The following is a 21,047-nucleotide window of genomic DNA, read 5'->3' as shown; positions in this document are numbered from 1 at the left end:
GTTTTTATTTTATTTTCATCTCATGACTTCACTATTTTATCTCAGAATTATGACTTTTTATTTCATAAAGACTTAATAGTGATATTGTTTGTTCTTTTACTGGCAGAAATGGGCTTCCATACACAACACCTCCATTTGTTTAATATCTGTTTTAGTTCACAGACTGATGCTCTTTTTCAGTAGACTGTCATATTCAAGATCCTGTGAGAAAGCAAATTGAATCGATTTAATGATATGAAGTGGAAAAAAAAGTTCTGATAAATAAGTTCTGATAAAGCAATAAAAGTAACAATAAAACAGAGTAAAATAATTCATTAGGCCTACAAGAAAAAGTCCTTAATTTAAACTTTTACTAAAGTAAAAGTATTGAAGTGTTACCAGTAAGTTTTATTTAAAGTATCATAAAGAAAAGTAATGCAGTAAAATTCCCTCTGAGTGTTGTATTATTGTCTTTATTATATATGTGGGCTATTATCACTGATGCACACTACTCTTCAGCTATCCTATCAAATAAAGGCAAGAAAAGCCCAAAAACATATAAAAAAAGAAAAATATTTTATTATTGTGATTAGTCAAGATGGTGCAGTTTGAACTACCATATACACATTCGTGGGTAGTAAATCTATGATTGTATTTTATAACCCTGCCACATACTTTGCATCTAAATCAGTGAAGCTGTCAAATTAACAAGCCGGCAGTGAGTAGAAACTATAACGTTTGCCTGTGAAATATAATTTAGTAGAAGTATAGAATGTAAATACTCAAGTCAGCCTAGTATTATAGTATCAAGTATTATAAACTTGTACTCAAATGCAGTAGTTAGTTACATTCCACCACTGCACAAAGCACTATAGAACCAACTGAAGTTTAGAGGCAGGCTGATCTCTCCTGATTGATTTCTATTCTATAAAAACATACTAGTCATTATTTTAAAGTGATCATGCCTAATTTAAGCATCAAAGATTAAGAACCCAGAGAAGGTAGTGTCATCATCTTCATCAGCAAAGAGCCCATTGAACAGCTCTCCCCCGGCCACCTGCAGCCACACCTTGTCCCCCACGTCCAGGTGCAGCACGGCGCCCCCTGCTGCCTGATCCTCGCTGCTCTGGTAGTTGTCTGTGGTGTGGATGATCTTTGCGCCGTTCTTCACCAGAGCCACCTTCACGTTCCTGGAGAAGACGGTGATGTGGTAGGTGAAGAAGTAGGCTCCTGCATGTGAACACGTGAATCTTCCTGTTTGTTGGTTGTAGTGATTCTGCTGGTTGTAAATGATTTTGTCAAAGCGGATCGGTGCATTGGCTGCTGGGAGTTTAGACTGTGCTGTGAGGCCCACAGAGAAGGCACTTTTAGAGATAACAAGTGCGTCTCCCTTCTCACCCTTATCACCTTTGTCCCCTCGACTCCCTCTGTCTCCACGGTAACCAATACTGCCTTTGGGACCTGGAACACCAAGTTCCCCCTTAGGCCCCGGCCTGCCAGGGGGTCCCAATGGTCCCTGAATGCCTCTGTCACCTCGAAGACCAATCTCCCCCTTTGGACCCAGTGGTCCAGGAGGCCCCACATCGCCTTTAGGTCCTTGTGGTCCAGACAGCCCGAGCTCTCCCTTAATTCCTTTCAGGCCAATCGGCCCTTGGACACCTTGGGGCCCCATTTTCCCAGGAAGCCCCCGCTCTCCATTATCTCCTCTTTTTCCTTTGAGCCCCGCTGGGCCAACTGCACCTGTAAATGTCAAACACACAAAATTCCATTAAAGGTACGGTTCACCCTAAAATCAAAATATTTTCCCTCTTTTTTTATCCATCTAGATCGTTTTGGTGTGAGCTGCTGAGTTTTGGACATATTAGCTGTAGAGATGTCTGTCTTCTCTTGAATATAATGGAACAACTGGTGCTCAAAGCTGCAAAAAAACAAAAAACAAAAAAACATTTGAAATAATGAAAAGCTCGAAAGCAATGTCTCCTTTCAGAAATTGTGATCTGATTACTCAGGATAATCCACAGACCTTGGTAGTTAGCTCTTTGTTTATCCCTGTGGGGAAATTTCAGTCTCACAACAGTAGAGATATATAAGGGACAGGGCAAAATAAAAATAAATAAAAAACAATACACAGTAGACAGTATGCACCAATAAAACAGAAAATGTAGAATGTGCAAAACAGCACAAAAATATAAAAAGCAATGTGCATGTATACAGTACATAATGTACATTACATTCATAATATGTTATATGTGTTATACCATAAAAAGAAAGTAGCTCCTACACTAAACCAGTGGTTCTCAACCTTTTTGAGTCAAGATCCCCCAGAATAATTAGGTTGGTGCTTGCGACCCCCCACCTTGTCTATCTGAGACTGTCAAGGGATTACTGTATAACACATGAAAGCAACCAAACACATCTGTTCTAAGGTAAATTATATCACTGGTACATGTTATGTAAAAAACATTTCCAGTCTAAAATATGGCCCTTATTTCCCATCATGCTCACTGGACTAAATAGTTTAAGTTTACTGTTTTATGTTACAACATTCAAATGTTACTTTTGTTAGTGTTTGTTTTCTGTTCAGAATATGATGGTTTATGTTAGTAATGCTCAGTTTTGTGCTGGTTATAGTTGTAAGTTTTGTTGTTAAATAGTTTAATTAATGAGATGGCTGCTACATTTCTTGAGGTCAGCTGTATTTTGCATATTTTTGAGTCCCTGTCCCTCATGTTGAATGCTGTTAAGGGACTGACGTCACTAAGAGCTCCTTCCTGGCTCTCATTGCATGTTGCTGCCAAAATATGTTACTTTATTATTGTGAACCCCTTTGGTGTCCCGACCCTCAGGTTGAGAACCACTGCATTAAACTGCTCACAACACGGTCTTCTGATTATCTTGTGTAACCAGATCATGGTTTCTGGAAAGAGACATTGCTTAGAGAGAAGGCAGACATCTTTACATTCGATATCTCCAAAACTCAGCAACTTACACCCAAACAATCTAGGCAGAAAAATATCACTACAGGTAAGAGGAAAGATATGCATTTTTTATTTGGGGCTGATCTGTCCCTTTAGTTTGAAGATACATACCAGATTCCCCTTTGTCTCCTTTGTGGCCGTCGTTGGCTGCTGGCCCAACAGGGCCAAGTTCACCTTTTAATAGATGATTCATAAATTATGTCAATACGCACTGCAAAGTTCAAGATTAAGACATATAAGAAAATGTGCCATAGTCAAGTTTTCTCTTCTAAACTTACCTTTATCACCTTTTTCACCTCTGAGTCCATCCCGACCGTCTCTGCCAGGTGCACCGTTGTGCCCAGGGTCCCCTGGTATTCCAGGGTATCCACAAACACAGCCTTTATTTGGGGTTACCTCCTGTGCAACACACCTGATTGTCAATAGAAGCAGCAAGACAGTGATTGTTAACCTAAGCTGCAACATTGTACCTGACGCACCTGACCTGTCTAACAAAACTAGTATTTCAGCACGCAAAAACCTTTAGACTAAAAGAAGCTCAAGCCAGTGCATAGTTCGCCTCATAACCACATGCAAACATGCAGCGATGAATCTTTAAACTGTCTTCAAACAGGCATGCTCAAGAGGAGCACAGTGGAACAAAAGAGAACCAAAGAAAACACAAGCTGAACAAGAACTTTGGACAAAGTGACCTCAGTCCTCAAAGCCATTCCATTGGTCTGACTGTGTTTTTGGCTTACTTATTCAGTCTGTCAGTTACACATCACCTCTGCCCCTTCAGATGCTTCTCCAGTCTAGCTGAGGCTAAGAATAAGCATAGACTCGTGTATGTGATGTATGTGAAGGCCTGACAGGCACAAGGCCACGCAGTTTCACATATTGCACGTTTCACTGCCATCCTGAACAGCAGAGGTGGAGCGTACAAATACTTTGTTACTAAACAAACATAAAAGACATAATAAGACAAAAATGTTGTAAAAGATGCAACAAGACACAAACAATGTAAATAAACAAACATGATGTAAAAGACGTAACAAGACAAACACTATGTTAAAATACATAACAAGACAATGAATAATTGTGAATGAATGACAAGACAGTATGAAAAGGACAAGAGGAGACTCCAATGCAAAAAAAAAAAGTGGGGTTCAGTGAACTTTGCCCAGAAACAGCCAGTAGAAATGTCCCTCAGATGACTATTTTGTACTTTTATACTTTGTGTACATTTCAAAGCCTGTACTTTTTCACTTTTACTTGATTAAAGAAGTTGAATCAGTGCTTCTACTTTTACAAGTCGTTTTTTTTTAACACAAGATTCTTTCCCTCTATTTCAGTAAAAAAAATGTGTGTACTTGCCACCTCTGTTATACGGTGAAGCAAAGAGGATATTAAACTTGAGCAAATTATTAGTTGCAGTCACTACACATCTGCCTGACAGGATATTTTATTTTTAATTAAGCAATAAAAAGATGGTGTTAGGATTGAACATCTTAGAATAATATTAGCTGTTGGTTTTGTTCAACATTTAAAGGACAGCGCTCTAATGGATTCGTTTAGTCATTGGATGCTAATAACAAGCTAAAATGTTAATTCATGCATGCTTTTCTCATATGTGCTCTTTAAAATGCCAACTGCCAGGAACAATTGACCCCATAAACTGGATCAGTGACATAAAATGTGACCTTTTGTGGTCTAAAGCCAAACCCCACCTCTCCCAAAAGCTTTAGACAAAGGTTTCTGCTTATCTTAATGATAGTGCCTCTCAGATGTTATCTTTAACTGATTTTAACATTAACCACGTTTAGAGTGGACATCTGGTCACTGAATTTCCATAGGCTGGTAGAAGCTATACAAAACAAATGGAGAATCAGAACTATTCCTAAATAAATACCAGTACAATATATATTTAAGAAGCATTAAATGGCAGGTTTGGTGACTCTTTTGTTTTTGCTCCGCCCTCCATAAAGCTGAGATCAGCTATTAAACAGCAGCTAAGGATTTAATATCTTACTCAAGGTCACTCAGCAAGTCAAAGGTTTTCTGGCACGCAGGCTTGAATCAGGACTATCTGGTAGAGGAACTGTCATCTGAATCATTATCCTGAGCTGCAGCCTCTTTATTAGATTGTGTACAGTGAGGGGAGGCAGGAGGGATGGGCGCAAGGGAGGAGCTGGAACATTAAACCAAGATAAGAGAAAAAAAGCACACTGCATACACCCCTATCAAGATACCCAGCTTGTGTTACACAGACTGACGCAAATGCATGTTCACATACTTTATTTTTCCAATAATTCTTCTCACAAGCCTCCAGATATAAATATATTTAAAAAATATAAACATGACAATACATAAAAGTGCACATTCAAGCAATGTTTTCACCTGGCACCAGAGATGGAAACTTCACTGTCATACATGTTGGCTACTGCACATTTACTTGCTTGGAACACAAAGTGGACACGTCATGGAGAAAGATGTAATCGAACAAACAAATAACAAGGGCATGGCTCAGAATGAGTGAAACTCATTTATAAATTTTAGGCCAATACATTAGGACCCAGTCTCTGTAGTCCCATAACCAGGCACAACGTGAGGTTGATTTGGTTACAGAGGATACTGCAACAAGTCTTCGGACAAGATAACAGAGACATCGTCACTCGTTAAGTCCCATTAGGGTTAAGGCTAAAAAATTACACAGTAACACACCATCTGTAAACTATAACTGATGATAAATGTAAATAAATGTATACATAAATACAAACAAATAGCATACAACGTGCTATAACAGTACTTCAGATCTGAAATGTGTCTAACACTGATGGCTTGTTTTATACAGAGATCTTAATTACAAGACTAACTTGATATTGAATGACTTTGAGTTTCACGTTAAGTAATCAATTGGACACATAGACAGTAGGATGAGTGGACGGAGCTTCTGGGTCTGAAAAGTGAAGCAATACAAAAGTGCCTTCAACCTGCAGTCTTTCTTACAGCCAGCAGGGAGTGACTTCACTGTAAAAATTGTAAAAAGAAGATCCACTGATGTAACATCAGACAAAAGACAATAATAGACAATAAAGCAGGCCATGCTTTAGGACAACGCTGCCATGTGATTGACAGGTCGTTCACATTCAGATCAAACTGTCCAATTGACAGTATTGATTAAATATGGGTCAAAGTCGCCTATTTCTTGCTTTAAATGTTTCAAAAATGAGTTAGAGTTGCTTGTACTGTTTAGCTGTAATATGAGAAAGACTGTGACCAGACAGGCTGCCATCATTTCCTGCTGAATGGAGAAGCCAAACCAAGCACCGCCCCAGTCACAGTGAATCACCCGGTGCTGCCCATGCTCTGGTTTCAAAAACCCAAGATTGCAACGCCTACAATTCCAAACTCAGGGCTTCAAAACAGCTGCTCACAAAAACAATAGATAACATTACTGTGGCTCCGTCCACTTATTGTACTGCCAATGGTTGGACATGTAAAGTATGGAAACAGAGTTAATAAAGCTAGAGAGGGAACAGCACACCACAAAAGGGCAGAGAGGAAGAGGAAGAGAGCACGAGGAAGGAGATCTACAGCATCTGACATCAGTTTTAAGACCGAACACTCTGTTTGGGGGAAGCAGCAGTTCCAGGGAAGTTGAGGTTAACATGGCAGGTGCTACAAAGGATATGACCATTACAACTTTTGTGGCATTAGTAGAAAATAAGGTCAGGAAGCAGGGGCGCAGGTTAAATAGGAAGTCGTCTACATGATCTGACGGTGCATACCGTAGCCCGTCATACCAGCTTGGGAAGCCCCGCGGTTGCTGCCCATCTGCAGGCCGATCAGACTCTGGCCTTGACGGAGCTGCTCTTGACTGAACTCTCGCCGATATCCCTGGGCTTTCCTACACAAGTACAATGTGAGGTAGAGGAACATTTAGTATCATTAGCATGTAGTAGTGAAGATATGAAGATAATGCACACTCTGGAGTTGGAGTTTAGTGACTGCCTCTCAGACGTCATTAACATATTGCACATTTTAGTTGTTATAAAAATCTACTCATTCTAAAATATATTAATGGTTTCTTACAACCCATAAACAGACACTTGTTCATTTGGTGAATTCAGTGTTAATTTTAACTCTAATAAATGTAAAATGGGCAAATAAAAAACTTTCAAAAGAGAGCTGTAGCATTGTTTTTGGAGAAGCCAGTATTTCAATTTAGCATGTGTCCTTAATCTCTGATGACATTTAGTACAATAAATATATTACATATTTCTCCTTCAGAGATAGAGAGAGTAGGATTTGTTAGTTGCTGTCTGTAAAAACACCAGAAAGACTGGTTGGTAAACCCCCGAGCACAGCAAAATAATGAGAAAATAAGAAGGTATGGGTGGATCATGGTAAATGATTTACAGGGCTTATTTTTGTATGAATCTATTTTGAAAAATCCTGCATAATTTGCCGTTGAGATATAAACTTAAATGTGTCACAGGATTAAGGCACTAAATTAGAAAAGTACTTAGAAGCAAACTGCTACTATAACAATGGTCAAGCCCCAAATAAGAACCTTATGAAGTATGTATGATTGTTAAAAATAAATATACACAATGAGCCAGAGAATTGTATAAAAAGTTCCTAAAAATAACAACATTCACAAGATACAGTCTGCTCAAAATGAATCCAAATCTGCACTGTTCTGTTATTGTGAAGCACTGAATATAATATGAAATCTCTATATAAAATATGTTGCTTAGTCAGGGATTGTCAGTTTACTCAGTGATATAAAAGTGGTCCCTTCAGGAAAAAGGTTGGGACCCAGTGCTCTATGTTACTGTGAGCTTTCTCTTTACCTGTGAAACCAGTCTCGGTCGCCTCTGTAATGACCATCGTCCTTAGTGACCGCCAAACTCCCCAGAGACATAAGAGTTCTTTGCACTGCAGCCATGTCTTTTCCTATAGCCAGAGCACAAGGATATATCATTGTAAAGACTAACGTGAATGAATATTTAGGACTCCAGCAGTAGATAAGTCAGTAATCAGAGGTAAAGTCACCTTCCCAGAGGTCCACAGTTTGAAATATATCAGTGGTTGTGACTCCATAAGCTTCAGCTGCTTGCAGGAACTGAGAGATCTTCTCCATTTGTTTGAAGGCCATCTGTGTCTCTGGGATCTTCTTGATGGGCTCCTTCCCCCTCGGGTAAAGGCTGTTGATAAGCCTACAGAGGACCTGGGACAAAGGAGGTCAGAAATCTGGATTGATCACATCAAACTGACACAGTGACAACACCAAAATGACAGTTACTTCACCCTGAGGCATTATTACTGACATTTTTTGTGTAGCAGCTTTTTCTCATTTTCTCTTGTCAAGGTCTATTTCTGACAGTGATTTAAAACATCCACGAATATCTGCCTCGAGAGAAGGGGTATAAAATGCATTTGCATGTAGCTAGGAGAGCTCTTTTTTTTTTGTGTGTGTGTTTTTTGTAGTTTTTTTTGTCTTTTTCTATTTCTAATACTGTTGTTTAATTGTCTATTTTTTATGAGTGTAAAGCACTTTGTGATTTTGTATCTGTGAAAGGTGCTACAGAAAGAAACTTTATTTACTTACTAGTGGCTCTTTGCAATATGGCAAGTGCAATATCCAGTAAAAAGAAATGTAAAAATGTGTGATAAAGCAGCATTATAATGACTTATTGTAATACTGCAGAGATGACCTGGGATACCAATCTTGTTCTCCAGATGTGAGAAAATAACTTTGTTTGCTAGAGACCCCCCTAAAAATGTCACATCATCATGATTTTATTTAATCCAAGAATGATTATTCCCGCTAATCATGAATCATATCACAATTGCAATATCTATCAAAATATCAGTCATAATTATGAGTCAGTGCCAACGCAATATGTTTTGTGGCTGCATTGCATTGTTCTCTGTTGAGTCACTTGCTAGTGCAGAAATTGATGTCTCTGCCTGGTGTAAAAAGGATTTCTTTCAATGATTTTTTAAAACAGTGTCAGCTGCAGTGTTAAGCAGGAAGACACTGCAGCACTGCAGGGTGCATTTTATAATTGGCTGTTAATTAGGTCTTAGTGCCACACATTTTCATTGTGGAGGCAGAGGAGTTTTCCATCACAGGCTCCCAGAATGACTCAGTATTAAAGTCCACAAGAGACCAAAACAGAAAGCAATTTAAAATTCACTGTTTACTAACAGTGAATTTCAGTAAGACCAAAACACTGTTTTATTTTCCACACTATGAGTTGTTCCCCTTTTTCAGTTGGTGAATTACCAAATATCGTGTCTCCAAACTGTAAATTCAGACCAGTATTATTGACTGAAGCATTCAAAAATAACTGGACACATGAATCTGGTTGCTTATTTTCGCTGTTTTTTCACTTCACAGGCTCTTTAAATCTGACAGAGCTAGTATATTAAATAATTCAATGCTAACTTCTATTTTAAGCACAGGTGCAACAGCCACTCACTGTCCCATCCATCAGCCATTTCTGGAAGTTTTCTCGGCCCGGCTGCGGCTTCTCCAGGTTTCCTCCACACTGTGTAGATATCCAGTCCACCAGCCGCTGCTCCAGATCAGGGTCATACTTCTGCTCGATCTTCTCCTGCACCTCTCGGCTCAGTCCATAGCTGGGCCCTCTGTTTGCCATGGCAGCTCTCAAACAACACTCTAGTATACTGTGTGTAGTTTATAGTAAACCTAAAGAGAACAAATGGTACATATGAGGCTTCAATATAATCATTCTGTAACTACTGCAAACACAGAAGTGGGCTGTTATTATCCTGGAAATCACCCCCAAACTGCCTTCCTCGTCAATCTGGCTGAATACTGTGATGTTTGGAAGAAATAAAGTTCTCTGTTAGAGGGGACACCATTTATTGAGTACTTGAAAAGCCAGTCAACCTTTCCTAAACATATTTTCAGACCTGTTACCTCACTATATATGTTCTGCTAAACTTTAATAAGCTAGTTCTTCTTCTATATTCTACTAAATGTTTAATGCCCCCCTTTATTTTTCGTTAATGTTGTTGTTTGGGTTTGGTTGTTTTTCTTTGACCGCCGTTTTTAAAATTTATGTTGTTATTTTATCTTCATGAGTTGTGATGCTACAGAAAACAATATGTCATGCAAATGACTAAGTTGTACCCATCCCACTGTTTTTTTGTGCATAATTCGTACATTTCTTATTTTATTATTTCCTATTTTGTCTTCTACTTTTTTGTAACCAAACTAATATATTAATTGACTGATATTTTCATCCCAGTATTAGCCAATTTCTGACTAACTATCAGTGAAAGTTTACTGTGTCAGTGCCCTGATATCATTTTGGACAATAACGTTTATTGTTAAACTCTAAAATATCCTGCCTTCATATCTAAGTCAGTGTAAATCACTCATTATCTGATCACTGCAAACATTTTCTCTATACATTACTGGTTTTATAGTTGTATATTGCTGTTATATATTGGAAAATCAGATACATATTTTTATATACTTCTTATTTGTATATTTTGTTATATCATTCCGATATTGTCTCTGTTATATATTGTAGTAGAAAGTACATATAAGTATACTTCTTATCTTCTATTTTTTTATTATTATTTATTCTCACATATTTTCTATTCTTAAATTGGGCCATCTCTACCACCCCGTCAAAATAAAAATTACTTTATTGACCATAAACTATTTATTTCACTAATGAAATAGAAAACAGAAAAACTACTGCAAACAAAAACAGAATAATGTTACTGTAGCTGTTGTGATTATTAACAGCTACAGAATAACCACAACTCGTTTTAGTCTTTATATCTGTTTACCAAAATAAAACTCTGTAGCATCAGCATTATAAATCATCTCAGTGTGTGAAGAAAAGCCAAAAAGCCTTCAGGTTTTTAGTCCCTGTACAAAACAGCACTACTGAGCTACAAACATATTCTGGCAAAAACATCATTATGTTTTCATAATATCTCCTGCTGTGAGTATTTTGTATCCTGATCAAATGGCTACAGAATAACTTCAGTGCTTTTAAGAATTGTTTTTTTTTTTCTGTTTAAGTGAAGATCTGCAGCATTAGATCACTATTTTAAACCATCATTTTTGAAGAAAAGCCAAATAGCCAGGTTTTGGTCTCCCTTTCCAGCCCAGCACTCCTCCACCATGCAGGCGGATCTCTGGAGGCTGTAGCAGTGAAGGGTGTGGTCCTGGCTGCTGTCCCGAACAGGGACAAGCCCTCTTATTGCTATGGTAACGATCACGCCTGTTTCCGGCATGCTGTGTGCGATGATGCTGTAGGAGAGGATGGTTAGAGTATGACCTCCAGAAGACACAGTCATCATGGCGCAAATTAAATAATGAAATGTATTTCCAGAAAGTTTGTCATGCATCCACACAATGTACAACACATCTTTATTTGGTTTAATTCAATTACGTCAATGCATTGCGCGTGCCGCATATATAAGCTTTTATTAATTCTTCAGTTGATTTTCTTTCACTACATCTGTTTTTAGGCGCAATTCTCTTAAATCCAGTCAATTGAAATAAAGTCCCGCCATCTATTCTTGCGACATCACATTGCTGCGCATCCTGCAGCTTTTTAAACATTTTCCAAACCCAAAGGCAACTGCGCAAAGCTCATACACCAGCTGCGACACTGCACCGGTGGCAAAGATATGACACACAATATATCAACGCAATTTCAATAATTAAGAATACTTACTGGAGAGGAGAGAGTGGTCAGATTTGTCCGTGTCGCTACGTTTGAGATCCGCTGAGCTGGGCAGGTCAGGGCTGCTGAGGATGCTGCTCAAGTGCTGCTGAAGCATCCATGAAGCGCATCACAGGCGCGTCCGACCGGCCGGGCTGGAGCTAGTTTGTCCGGGAGGGGCGAGCCACTCGTTTTATATGCCAGCTCGTCCAGGAGGGGTCCCCAGAGACTCTCAACACAGAATGCGACGTGACACCGCCTCAGGACAGCGGTCAGTGTAGTGCGTGCTCAGCTGTAGGCAGCGTGGAGCGACTCTCAGCAAACCAACACATGATGGTGCCAAATTAATGCAACTGTTATTTTTTTTTTTAAATCCCGTGCCTAAGACTTGAAGTGGACATTAACCAACTGCATACCATATAAAAAAAACACCCTTTTAGCCCATCGTAACAGGTAAAATCTGTTGTCTTGTTGGAATATTTGTTTTACCCACACTGTAAAAATCAAAGGAATATAAAGGAAGCAATCAACTCATCTTTTCTCTTTACCTGAACACAGCTGAAGCTTCATAAGCCCCGCCCCTTTGTGGTCTGTTAGTTAGCGAATGTTAAGAAAAGCTAGCTAACTAGTTAACTTAAAATGTGATTATATGTCTCTTTTACAGGTCTCCCTGCATAATCTTTAAAATCATCTTCAAAATTTGGTTTGTTTTTCAGCACAAATGGGGGCATGACTTCAGTGCCCTTCAGAACTTATAAGCATGAATCCTTCTAACTTGATTTTTTGTTACTTGAAATAAGTTGAATGAATGTATAAACTGAGTTTGATCCAACTCATTAAAATACGTTTCTAAAGAAATCTGACCAGTATACTTGCAAACTTACCCACATGCATCATTTTGAGTTAAACTCTCCTGAATCTGAAATGAAGAACTGATTTTTCAAAAGAAATCAAATTTGTTTGTAATTTTCATCAGTGTGACTGAGGATTTGTCAGTTCGCCTTAATATCTTAAGCTTATTGAATGTCTTCTCAAGTACAAATGAATTACTTTAGTTTATTTGCCTTGAAGGATTTCTTTTTCTTTTCATTGCAAAATTACATCAAATTGTCTTTTCAAAATCAATCAACTTAAAAGAGCTGCTGCCTTGAAATTTTAAGTTTAAAGAAACATCTTGTTTTTATAGTGCAGTTGGTCTCCCTCCTGGCTTATTGTTTCTTACAGCGTGCGTCTCTATCTTGGCTTCAGTAATGAGAGCCATTTCTCTTCGCTTACTGAATTAAAATGTTTTTTGCAGTGGATCGATGTTATTAAAGGGAGACGCAGCTTTCAGAGTGCTGTGGCTCAATATGGGAGTATCCTGCCTTATTTTACGCAACTAGACAACAAAACCACTGAAATGTTGGATGGCTTACAGAGAATTTCCTCATAAACAAAGATCTGGGGTGCAAAATGTAAATATGATACAAACATACCAATGCCTTTATGCACCATGTCTTCTGCTGCCATGCTCCCATAAATTGATGGTTGATTTTGGTTTTGACACACAAAATGACTGACTGCATAGCTCAACCATGAGTTAAAGGTCACCGCTGCAGTTAAGTGGGCCTGAGAGAGTTAAGTGGTTGGTCTCACCCCATTGAGCATAGTGCAGCTCGTGGCCAATTACATGTTAATAATCAACAGTCCAGTGGCTCCATTCAGCAGGCCTCTCCATGGCTAAAGGCCAACAGGTATGAGGAGTCATGTAACAGAATGTTCTGCTAACTAAAATAAACCTCACATGGCTGTAGCTTACAATGCTTGTTGATTTTAACTCACTATATAGAACTATAATAGTGCTGACATGCTAATATATCTCACAAAGTATTTCTTTTATGTTCAGTGTTTTTCAGTGTTTTGTTGTTCCACTCCATCTGGATTTGGATAAAAGAAACGTCCTAATTTTGAAATCCTCTTTTTATCAATTTAGTAATCACGGCGTTTAGGTCTGATTTTGACATGTTTAAAGGGTACAGCGTTCATAAGAAACATATAACACACTCAGAAACGCAAAAGGTAGAATATGCAGCAGTGTTTGTAAATGCAACATTTAAAGTTGATCCCTTCAACCCAGCTCAATGAATGAGAAAGCAGAAGAGTGACCTAGAGTGAATTAAGAAAGCAAGCGCTGTTAGCGAAAACAAAGCAGTGAATCAGAGAAATGAAACTGTTCTCATTGTTTCACAGCAGTACGTTCTAAAGCACGAATAACAGACCTACAACTCTGCATAACACCAATTTTTTTTGTGAATACAGGCAAAGCAATCCTCAGTCTGCCCTGCCTCGTGCCACAGGCAGAGTATAAGTATTATACTTCCAATTCTAATTATCATATTAAACTGCATTTGATTACCGCACTGTGAAAAACGCATTTTAAGTGCTGTCCAGCATCAACCATACATAGTAAGTCTCCCAGACACAACACTCCATTGTTTTGCATTAATGAAGATCGCACTTCAAGTAGTTGAGAGGTTTTCAATATAAAAGGTGGTTAAATGATTTCAGTGTGTGTATCAGTACATTTTGAACATTTTTAGCACTTTTTAACAATACCATGATAATGATAACCATGATAATTTGGTCACTATAATCTTGATATGACATTTTCATACTGTTTCATCTCAAGCATGCTGAATTGGTCATAAGTGATTATTTAGAGGGATTATGTTTGTATGAGTCTATGATCTATATCTTAAATTAGGTTTTTGTATTACAACTCATTTTCTACAGTTGAAAAATACTTCTAGAGCTTTGGTATTATGTTTCACTGTCTCAAGCACTTAATTCATTGGTACAGTTGTTGTTAGTCAGCTGATTATGTTGTGTTAGTTGTTGGAACAGACAGACCTGCACTCTACTGTGCAGAGGTTTTATTGGCCAAAATGGGTGAAAAGTGATTAAAAAAGGCACAGGAAAACTATGCGTCTAAGTGGAAAGGGAAAAGAGTCAAACAATAAGAACAGCGGCAGAGACAGCAGCAACAGCAGACCTAACAAAGGCCAACATAACACTCCATACACATAATAACCTGGAAAACATACAAATGCAACCTGAAGATATAAGGGAACAGCTAGCAGGAGAGCTCCCTTTCAGTATAGTTTGCACTGTAACGGCGTGCTGAACGACAGATGAAATATGGGCAGAGTAACACAGATGGATGAAGGGTCATATTTGGCAGGGAGACATGCCATTGTTTGGTAAATTTCTTGAGGGTTGACTTCCCAGTGAACAGTCCTTCTCTCCTTATCTCAGCAACCTCTCAAGCTCACTTCCCCCTTCCCTTACTCAGACCAGTGTGGTCAGCTTGTCTATGAGGTCGTCAATAGTGTAGACCATGAGCTTGATGTCGTCCTTCTCGGACATGCGGTGCTGGCCATGTCGCCGAAGGATGACGTCCACATCGGGGCTGAGGACACGTTCTGCTACCTGCATGGAGATGTGCCAGGGGACGTCCTCGTCTTTGAGCCCGTGAATGAGTCGTACGGGACAGGTGATGGGGATGGGACTCTGCAGCACGCAGTGATTTTCGGCCTCGCGCAGAAAGTCCATGCTAAACTTGTAAAAACCCTCCTCTGAGTGTTTTGTGGGGACTGTCCACTCCCCCTTCTCCTCAAACTCCTTCCGTGTCTGCACAATCAAACATGGACAAATCCAACTCAGCAAGACATTTGAATGTAAATGACTGCAAAGTTTAACAAAAGACCATAAATTGTGATATGCATGATAAAATCATATGCACTACCTCCAGAGGAAGAGTGTTGAACGATGTGACGAGGTGATCAGCGGCAGTGGAGATCCCCACAAGTGCAGCAGTCTTCTCTGGCCTCGCAATGGCTGCCAGCAGCATGAGCCAACCACCTATACTGGAACCCACCAGTATCTACAAGGAAACATAAGCAAGACAACAAGGCTGTAAATCAACTGATCTATTAAAAAACATTAAAACCTCATGAAGAACATTCCATAAAGAACCATGCAATATAGTCATGGCAGTGGAAGACTCACTGAAACCACAAATGTGGTAGCACAGCACCATCTACTGGAGAAATGGTGGAACAAACAGTGAAAACAAGTTAAAAGGATGTTATGTACAATTCCAGGATTGATTCTGCTGTTTGACTTGACTCTTATTGGTTCTCTAAATTATTTATTGAGAGAAAAAAGGTTTTAAATAAAAGTTTAATAACGTTAATTTTTTCGCTCAATCTCCATTTGTCAAAAGCTAGCCTACTTGACCATAGATGTTTGACCTTCACTGTGCAGCAGGGCTGCACCTAAGGATTATTTAATCTAACAATTTTTTTTTTGATTAGCAGATTAATCTAATGATTAATTGATTGATTAATCTAAAGAAAAAAATTAGACATATTAATATTTCAATATTCTATTCAATCATAGTCCTGAAAAACAGACACATAAAACACAGTAGAATAATGATAATAGTAGCAAATTCAAAATTAGACTAACTTCCAGTCTATTTAATAGACTCCATTTGTCAGATGCCTGATCAGAAAAAATACTCGACCGCAAATTAAAAAGGATCACAGTGATGCATACTAAATATCACTATGTCAACCCTTTCGCTTCACTGGACAATCAGTATTTGCTGGTTTGACTAGATGAGGAAAGTAATTAAAATGGTGTGTAACATTTGTTGTGACAATTTTCTCAATCATCAATCATGGCTGTTAAAGCAAACGAGTACAAAACAGCTGAATAACAATGTTAGATGACCCACAGTGTAACATCAGCTGTGCAGACATCACTTTTAACACAGTGGCAATGAAGAAACATTTGTAACCAATTTTTAAGTGACTACTATTAACAGAAAAAATGTTCCACGTGTTGACAATCCTGATATATCATGCAAGGGTGGTGATTGAAAGTAAACAGGACGGTGCTGTCTTGCTGCTGCAGGAGGACAGAGCATTCATACTGCTGTGACAAGTTGTTTCCAGTCTGCAGAGCTTAAAGAGAAGCACACTGTTGTCTCTCTGTCTCAAATACTCCCACACTTTAGATGCTTGTGGCGAGGTTTGTTTGCAACAGATTCTTATCCTGGTAAATCCATGCTCTGGCTGGCACTTCATTGCAACATGTTGATGCACATTATGCAAATCAAGATATTTTAGTGATTGAGGATGTCAACAACGCTGATGAATCACCCCCACCCTACTGTGCAGAATGATGTATGTGATACGAGTTTGACATTAGAAGACACTTTTCACATTCATGTGCTGAAGGCAGAAAGTTTCTCTGTGCTCACCTTAAATCTGCATTTAACACATGGACATACAAACATGATTTTTGACATGTGGTATATAGAGATGCTGATTAAACAGCTGTTTAACATTAGAGTATATATACTGTGTTTGAAAAACAGCCATTTTTCATTCTGGGGCAGCATTGATACACTTGTATCACCGCAGGAAGATGCACCACTTGGCTGTAGGTAATAAAAGACATATTCTTGTAATTTAATATAGGTGTATTGAACAAATATAGCCCTGTAAATCTGTAACTCTTGACTGAAATCAATGTTTTGCAAATTGTGCATTTTGACCTTGTTGCCCAGCTTATTAAAGTACATTCATACATTTCAAGATGTTTTCCTATTACGACAAAAGTAAAAGCAAAACGTCTGACGTGTGCAATCCACAGAAATCCATAACTGACCGTATCAAGTTCTCAGGAACCTAATGATTTGAAATCTGTTCTAATCTGGAGCCGACTGTTAATTAAGGCCGATCAATAAATCGAAATTTTACTGATATTGCAGCATAGCTGCCTACACATCTTATTCTATAGACAACTCTACTAAAACATCTTTGTTAAATAAAACCTTGCCATAATCATTTTAGCATTAGTTTTTCCAATAAAAATGAGAATAATGATGTCAAAAGTATTATTCACTCTAATATCATAAATCAAATCACAATTGCAATATTAGTCAAAACAACTGTACTGTCCGTTCCCATCCCCGCTGAGCAAAGTTTTCATTACTTCATTGATTATTAAACACTAGTAACTTCCAAAAGGACATGACCCTAAGAAATATTTACCTGTGGCCCCTCTGCTAACTCATCCAACACGAAAAGGACATCTTTTTTCCAGGTACCGATAGTTCCTTCTGCTAGCACCCCCTCTGAGGCCCCATGTCCAGTGTAGTCAAACCTGAGAAAACATAAATAGAACAGCCCATGGCCATGAGTATCACAGGGTAAGACAAAGGCAAGCCAAGAGAGGCCAGGGACAACATGAGCTCTGGTTATATACGACACTGAACAATGGATTAGGCCTTTGAGGATTCAGAATGACTGAATATATTTTATGTCCAACCGCCTCAGGGATTGGAGGCTTTGCAGGATGATGAGAAGCGTGGAATAGTTGGAGGCATTTTTAAAATACTGAAATGATTCATTGAAATTTAGATTTATGTGATTAACTGCTAGTTGTGGCTTCTCACATGTTAACAGTTGCTGCTTTTGTGGTCCACATGATTGTAAATAGAAACCATTGAATTTTCATTGTGAAATAACTGAACAGAGCTCCACTGAAATAAAGAATACATCTAAGTGGAAAAGATCACTACTTGTTATAAATCAGTTGGGACAAGACATTTAGTACAAGCCAAATCTACCAGGCTTAACTAAATCCACTAAATTGAATTTGTATGTTCTCTGTAATCTTCGGACATAATGCCACTTGGCAAACAAAATCAGACAGCATTATTTAAAACAAACACAATTTAATCTCTTATTTATGGTACGACTTAGGGCTGCAGTTATCAATTACTTTAGTAATAGAGTATTCTACTGATTATTCCATCAAACAGCCGAGTAATCAGATACTACTTACTTACTTACTTCATTAAAGAGCATTAGTAAATACACAAAAGAGAACATAAGGCAAGCCTCCTAAAATTAACAACAAATTAGTTTTGTTTTGTTTAGAAAAATCATCATTTTTATAATGGTAATACTATAATCTACAGTACTTACATGTACTATACTAACTAAGACACATAACATCTTTGCTTAGCCACATTTTCTGTCTTCTTGTAAGTTAATCATACAATGTGGTGACAAGGTCTTTTCAGAAACTGTCCTACAGAAATTAAACTCTTTCCTTCTATTTTTTCTTCATTATTATCATTATTATCAGTCAACGAACAACTTTCAAAACCAACTTTAAAAATGTTTCGCTTACTGTCTAGTTCTCCTATTGTTATTTAATCAGGTTTGTAGGAGGAGGTTTATGCATCATTTCCCCTTCATGTATTTTACTTTTACTCCTTGCAACTAGGGATGGATATCTTTAGGATTTTACTGATCGTGATATCAATTCTGATGCTGCTCATCAATGACCATACTTTTCGAAACTCTTATTGATACTCCTCGCCATAACGTGGTGCAAAAATTAAAGACATGACATGAAAAAAAATGAAAAGATTCGACAGCTATTTTATTCTTACTTTTTTGCAGAAGTAACAAGTTAAGTTGTTTCCTCAGTTGTATTTTGCTGCATTTTCATTAACAGACCAGTGTGTAGGATTTAGTGGCAGATCTTGCCTCACTCTCCATCTCCAAGGTTGAGGGAGAACCTACGGCGGCTGCATAATTCAGGAAAAAACACGAAAAGCCTAATCTTGACCCAGTGTTTGGTTTGTCTGATCTGGGCTACTGTAGAAACATAGCAGTACAACATAGCAGCTTCCACTTTCTTCCTCTTCTTCTGTCTGCATGGTATCAAGTGTAAACTATGCAGTGTTGTCTCCGAAGTTGCCAGACACCGCAAATAGGCAGGGGTGGCCTTCTGTTAAGCTCATTTCAATCCATTTTAAATATATAATTAAAATTTTGACCCCCCTACTTATGAATATTATATTTCATTTCCACCATATCCTACTAATAAATCCCCCTAAATCTTACACAGTGGACCTTTAAATTTAGTAAAGTGAGTCCAAACATTTCTCCCTGTCTGCTGTATTTATGTAAGGTTACATAAATACTGATGTAGTGACCAGTCAGGAATCAGTACCGGTTCAGTACCTGTCCTCGATACCCATGTAGCTCTTTGGATCTGTATCGTCTGAATAGAGTTTATTTGGATTTAATGCATTGTATTGTTTTGCAGTAAGTTAGGTGGTGTGTCTGGATGACTTACCTAAGGTATGAGTGCCCTAGTGACCTACAAAACTCCTCCAGTGATTCAGCTTTCTGCCCATTCATGTTGGAGCCATATCCTGGGAGAAAGACCACACCTGGACTCTTCCCCTTCACTCTTCTGTAGGCCAGCTTAGGAAGGTCTGGCCGTGAAGCATACTGGACTGTGGACTTGTGTCTCCTGTCTCCTGGTTGACACAATACAAAACATTATAGTTATGGCAAAACATGTTATGTAAACCATCCAATATAGTAGCTAAATTATATGAACAACATTGTCCAATGACAATGTCACACCCCATTTTATGGGATAAGACTTCTCTTGACGCTAATTTGAAAACCGCACATGGGCGCTGGGGACACAGCGTGGGTACTTTTCATATGGAGCGAACACACAAAGGATTTAGAGATAGTTACACGTACAATGAGGCTAATCACCATAAAAACATTTTAACATAGTACGAGAATCACCGTAGACGGCGCAAGAGCAGTCACAAGCCCTAATTTTTTTTAAGACGGCGCAGTCTGTGTGCGCCACACCCCCTCCTCTGCCTTTTAAATGCCCTTTTATGAAGCCCCAGCATTGTTAAATTAATTGTACCCAAAGCGGAGACTTAAACAAACCTTCCAGACGCTTTGAAGACAAAGCTGCGAGCCCGCCATTACTTAATATCTGTGAAAGTCCTCTGCGGCAGGACCTCAGCGCGACGGCTGCCATACTGCTCCGCGACCCACTGAGGAAATATCGCGAGAGTACCAACAGTAGCTCTCGTTTACTCACAGAGCATGTCAGTTGTAGTTTACTACTAGACCACACTTCAACACAGCCCTGTGGATCAATGATGGAAGACGTATTCAGATCATTTTAGTAAAAGTAGTAATACTACAATGAAAAATTACTCAATTACAAATTAAAATTATGCATTCCACTTTTAATCTTACATACATTAATGTCAACAAAAGATGTAGTAAAGGTAGGGTTTTCCAAAAGAAAACAGTGCATAGACTCATAAAACATAACCCCTTTCACATCACCACTAGAAGTGAGTGGTGGTGGTTGTCTGCAAAGATCCTGCTCTCTGCCTGTATTTCCTTATTTTGTCTCATTGGTTTGATAACAATATTTTACATCCTGATGCGTTTAGCTCAGACAAGTCCTACTGACTCAACCTTTG

The 21,047-nt window shown here is 38.5% G+C and overlaps 3 protein-coding genes across 7 annotated transcripts; all 3 read right to left on the bottom strand.

Moving 5' to 3' along the window:
• Positions 1-335: 335 nt before the first annotated feature.
• c1qtnf9 (C1q and TNF related 9) lies at positions 336-3,893 on the bottom strand. Its single transcript, XM_084746997.1, has 3 exons — positions 3,236-3,893; positions 3,069-3,131; positions 336-1,719 (listed from the first exon to the last, which is right to left on the bottom strand). Exons 1-3 carry the CDS (start codon positions 3,420-3,422, stop codon positions 950-952), a joined length of 1,020 nt encoding a protein of 339 aa, XP_084603123.1. The 5' UTR covers positions 3,423-3,893; the 3' UTR covers positions 336-949.
• On the bottom strand, positions 3,242-9,932 carry tagln3b (transgelin 3b). 5 transcript variants are annotated; one of them, XM_084747000.1, is made up of 5 exons: positions 9,431-9,932; positions 7,998-8,172; positions 7,796-7,898; positions 6,728-6,846; positions 3,242-3,369 (listed from the first exon to the last, which is right to left on the bottom strand). In XM_084747000.1, exons 1-5 carry the CDS (start codon positions 9,608-9,610, stop codon positions 3,350-3,352), a joined length of 597 nt encoding a protein of 198 aa, XP_084603126.1. In that variant the 5' UTR covers positions 9,611-9,932; the 3' UTR covers positions 3,242-3,349. The 5 variants fall into 5 exon arrangements, with proteins under 5 accessions (XP_084603126.1, XP_084603127.1, XP_084603124.1 ...); XM_084747001.1 differs by having other exon boundaries at positions 3,244-3,356; XM_084746998.1 differs by lacking the exon at positions 3,242-3,369 and adding an exon at positions 5,220-5,966.
• A 4,630-nt stretch (positions 9,933-14,562) lies between these two features.
• Positions 14,563-20,652, bottom strand: abhd10b (abhydrolase domain containing 10, depalmitoylase b). Its single transcript, XM_084747730.1, has 5 exons — positions 20,497-20,652; positions 19,874-20,060; positions 17,770-17,881; positions 15,450-15,587; positions 14,563-15,334 (listed from the first exon to the last, which is right to left on the bottom strand). The coding sequence occupies exons 1-5, from the start codon at positions 20,588-20,590 to the stop codon at positions 14,993-14,995; spliced, it is 873 nt and encodes a 290-aa protein (XP_084603856.1). The 5' UTR covers positions 20,591-20,652; the 3' UTR covers positions 14,563-14,992.
• Between the last annotated feature and the right edge of the window lie 395 nt (positions 20,653-21,047).

This window comes from Lutjanus erythropterus, chromosome 21 (assembly GCF_056507025.1).
Source record: "Lutjanus erythropterus isolate fLutEry1 chromosome 21, fLutEry1.hap2, whole genome shotgun sequence".
Taxonomy (NCBI): Eukaryota; Metazoa; Chordata; class Actinopteri; order Lutjaniformes; family Lutjanidae; genus Lutjanus; species Lutjanus erythropterus.
Note: the sequence above shows the minus strand (reverse complement) of the source record. Positions and strands in the feature narration are given on the sequence as shown.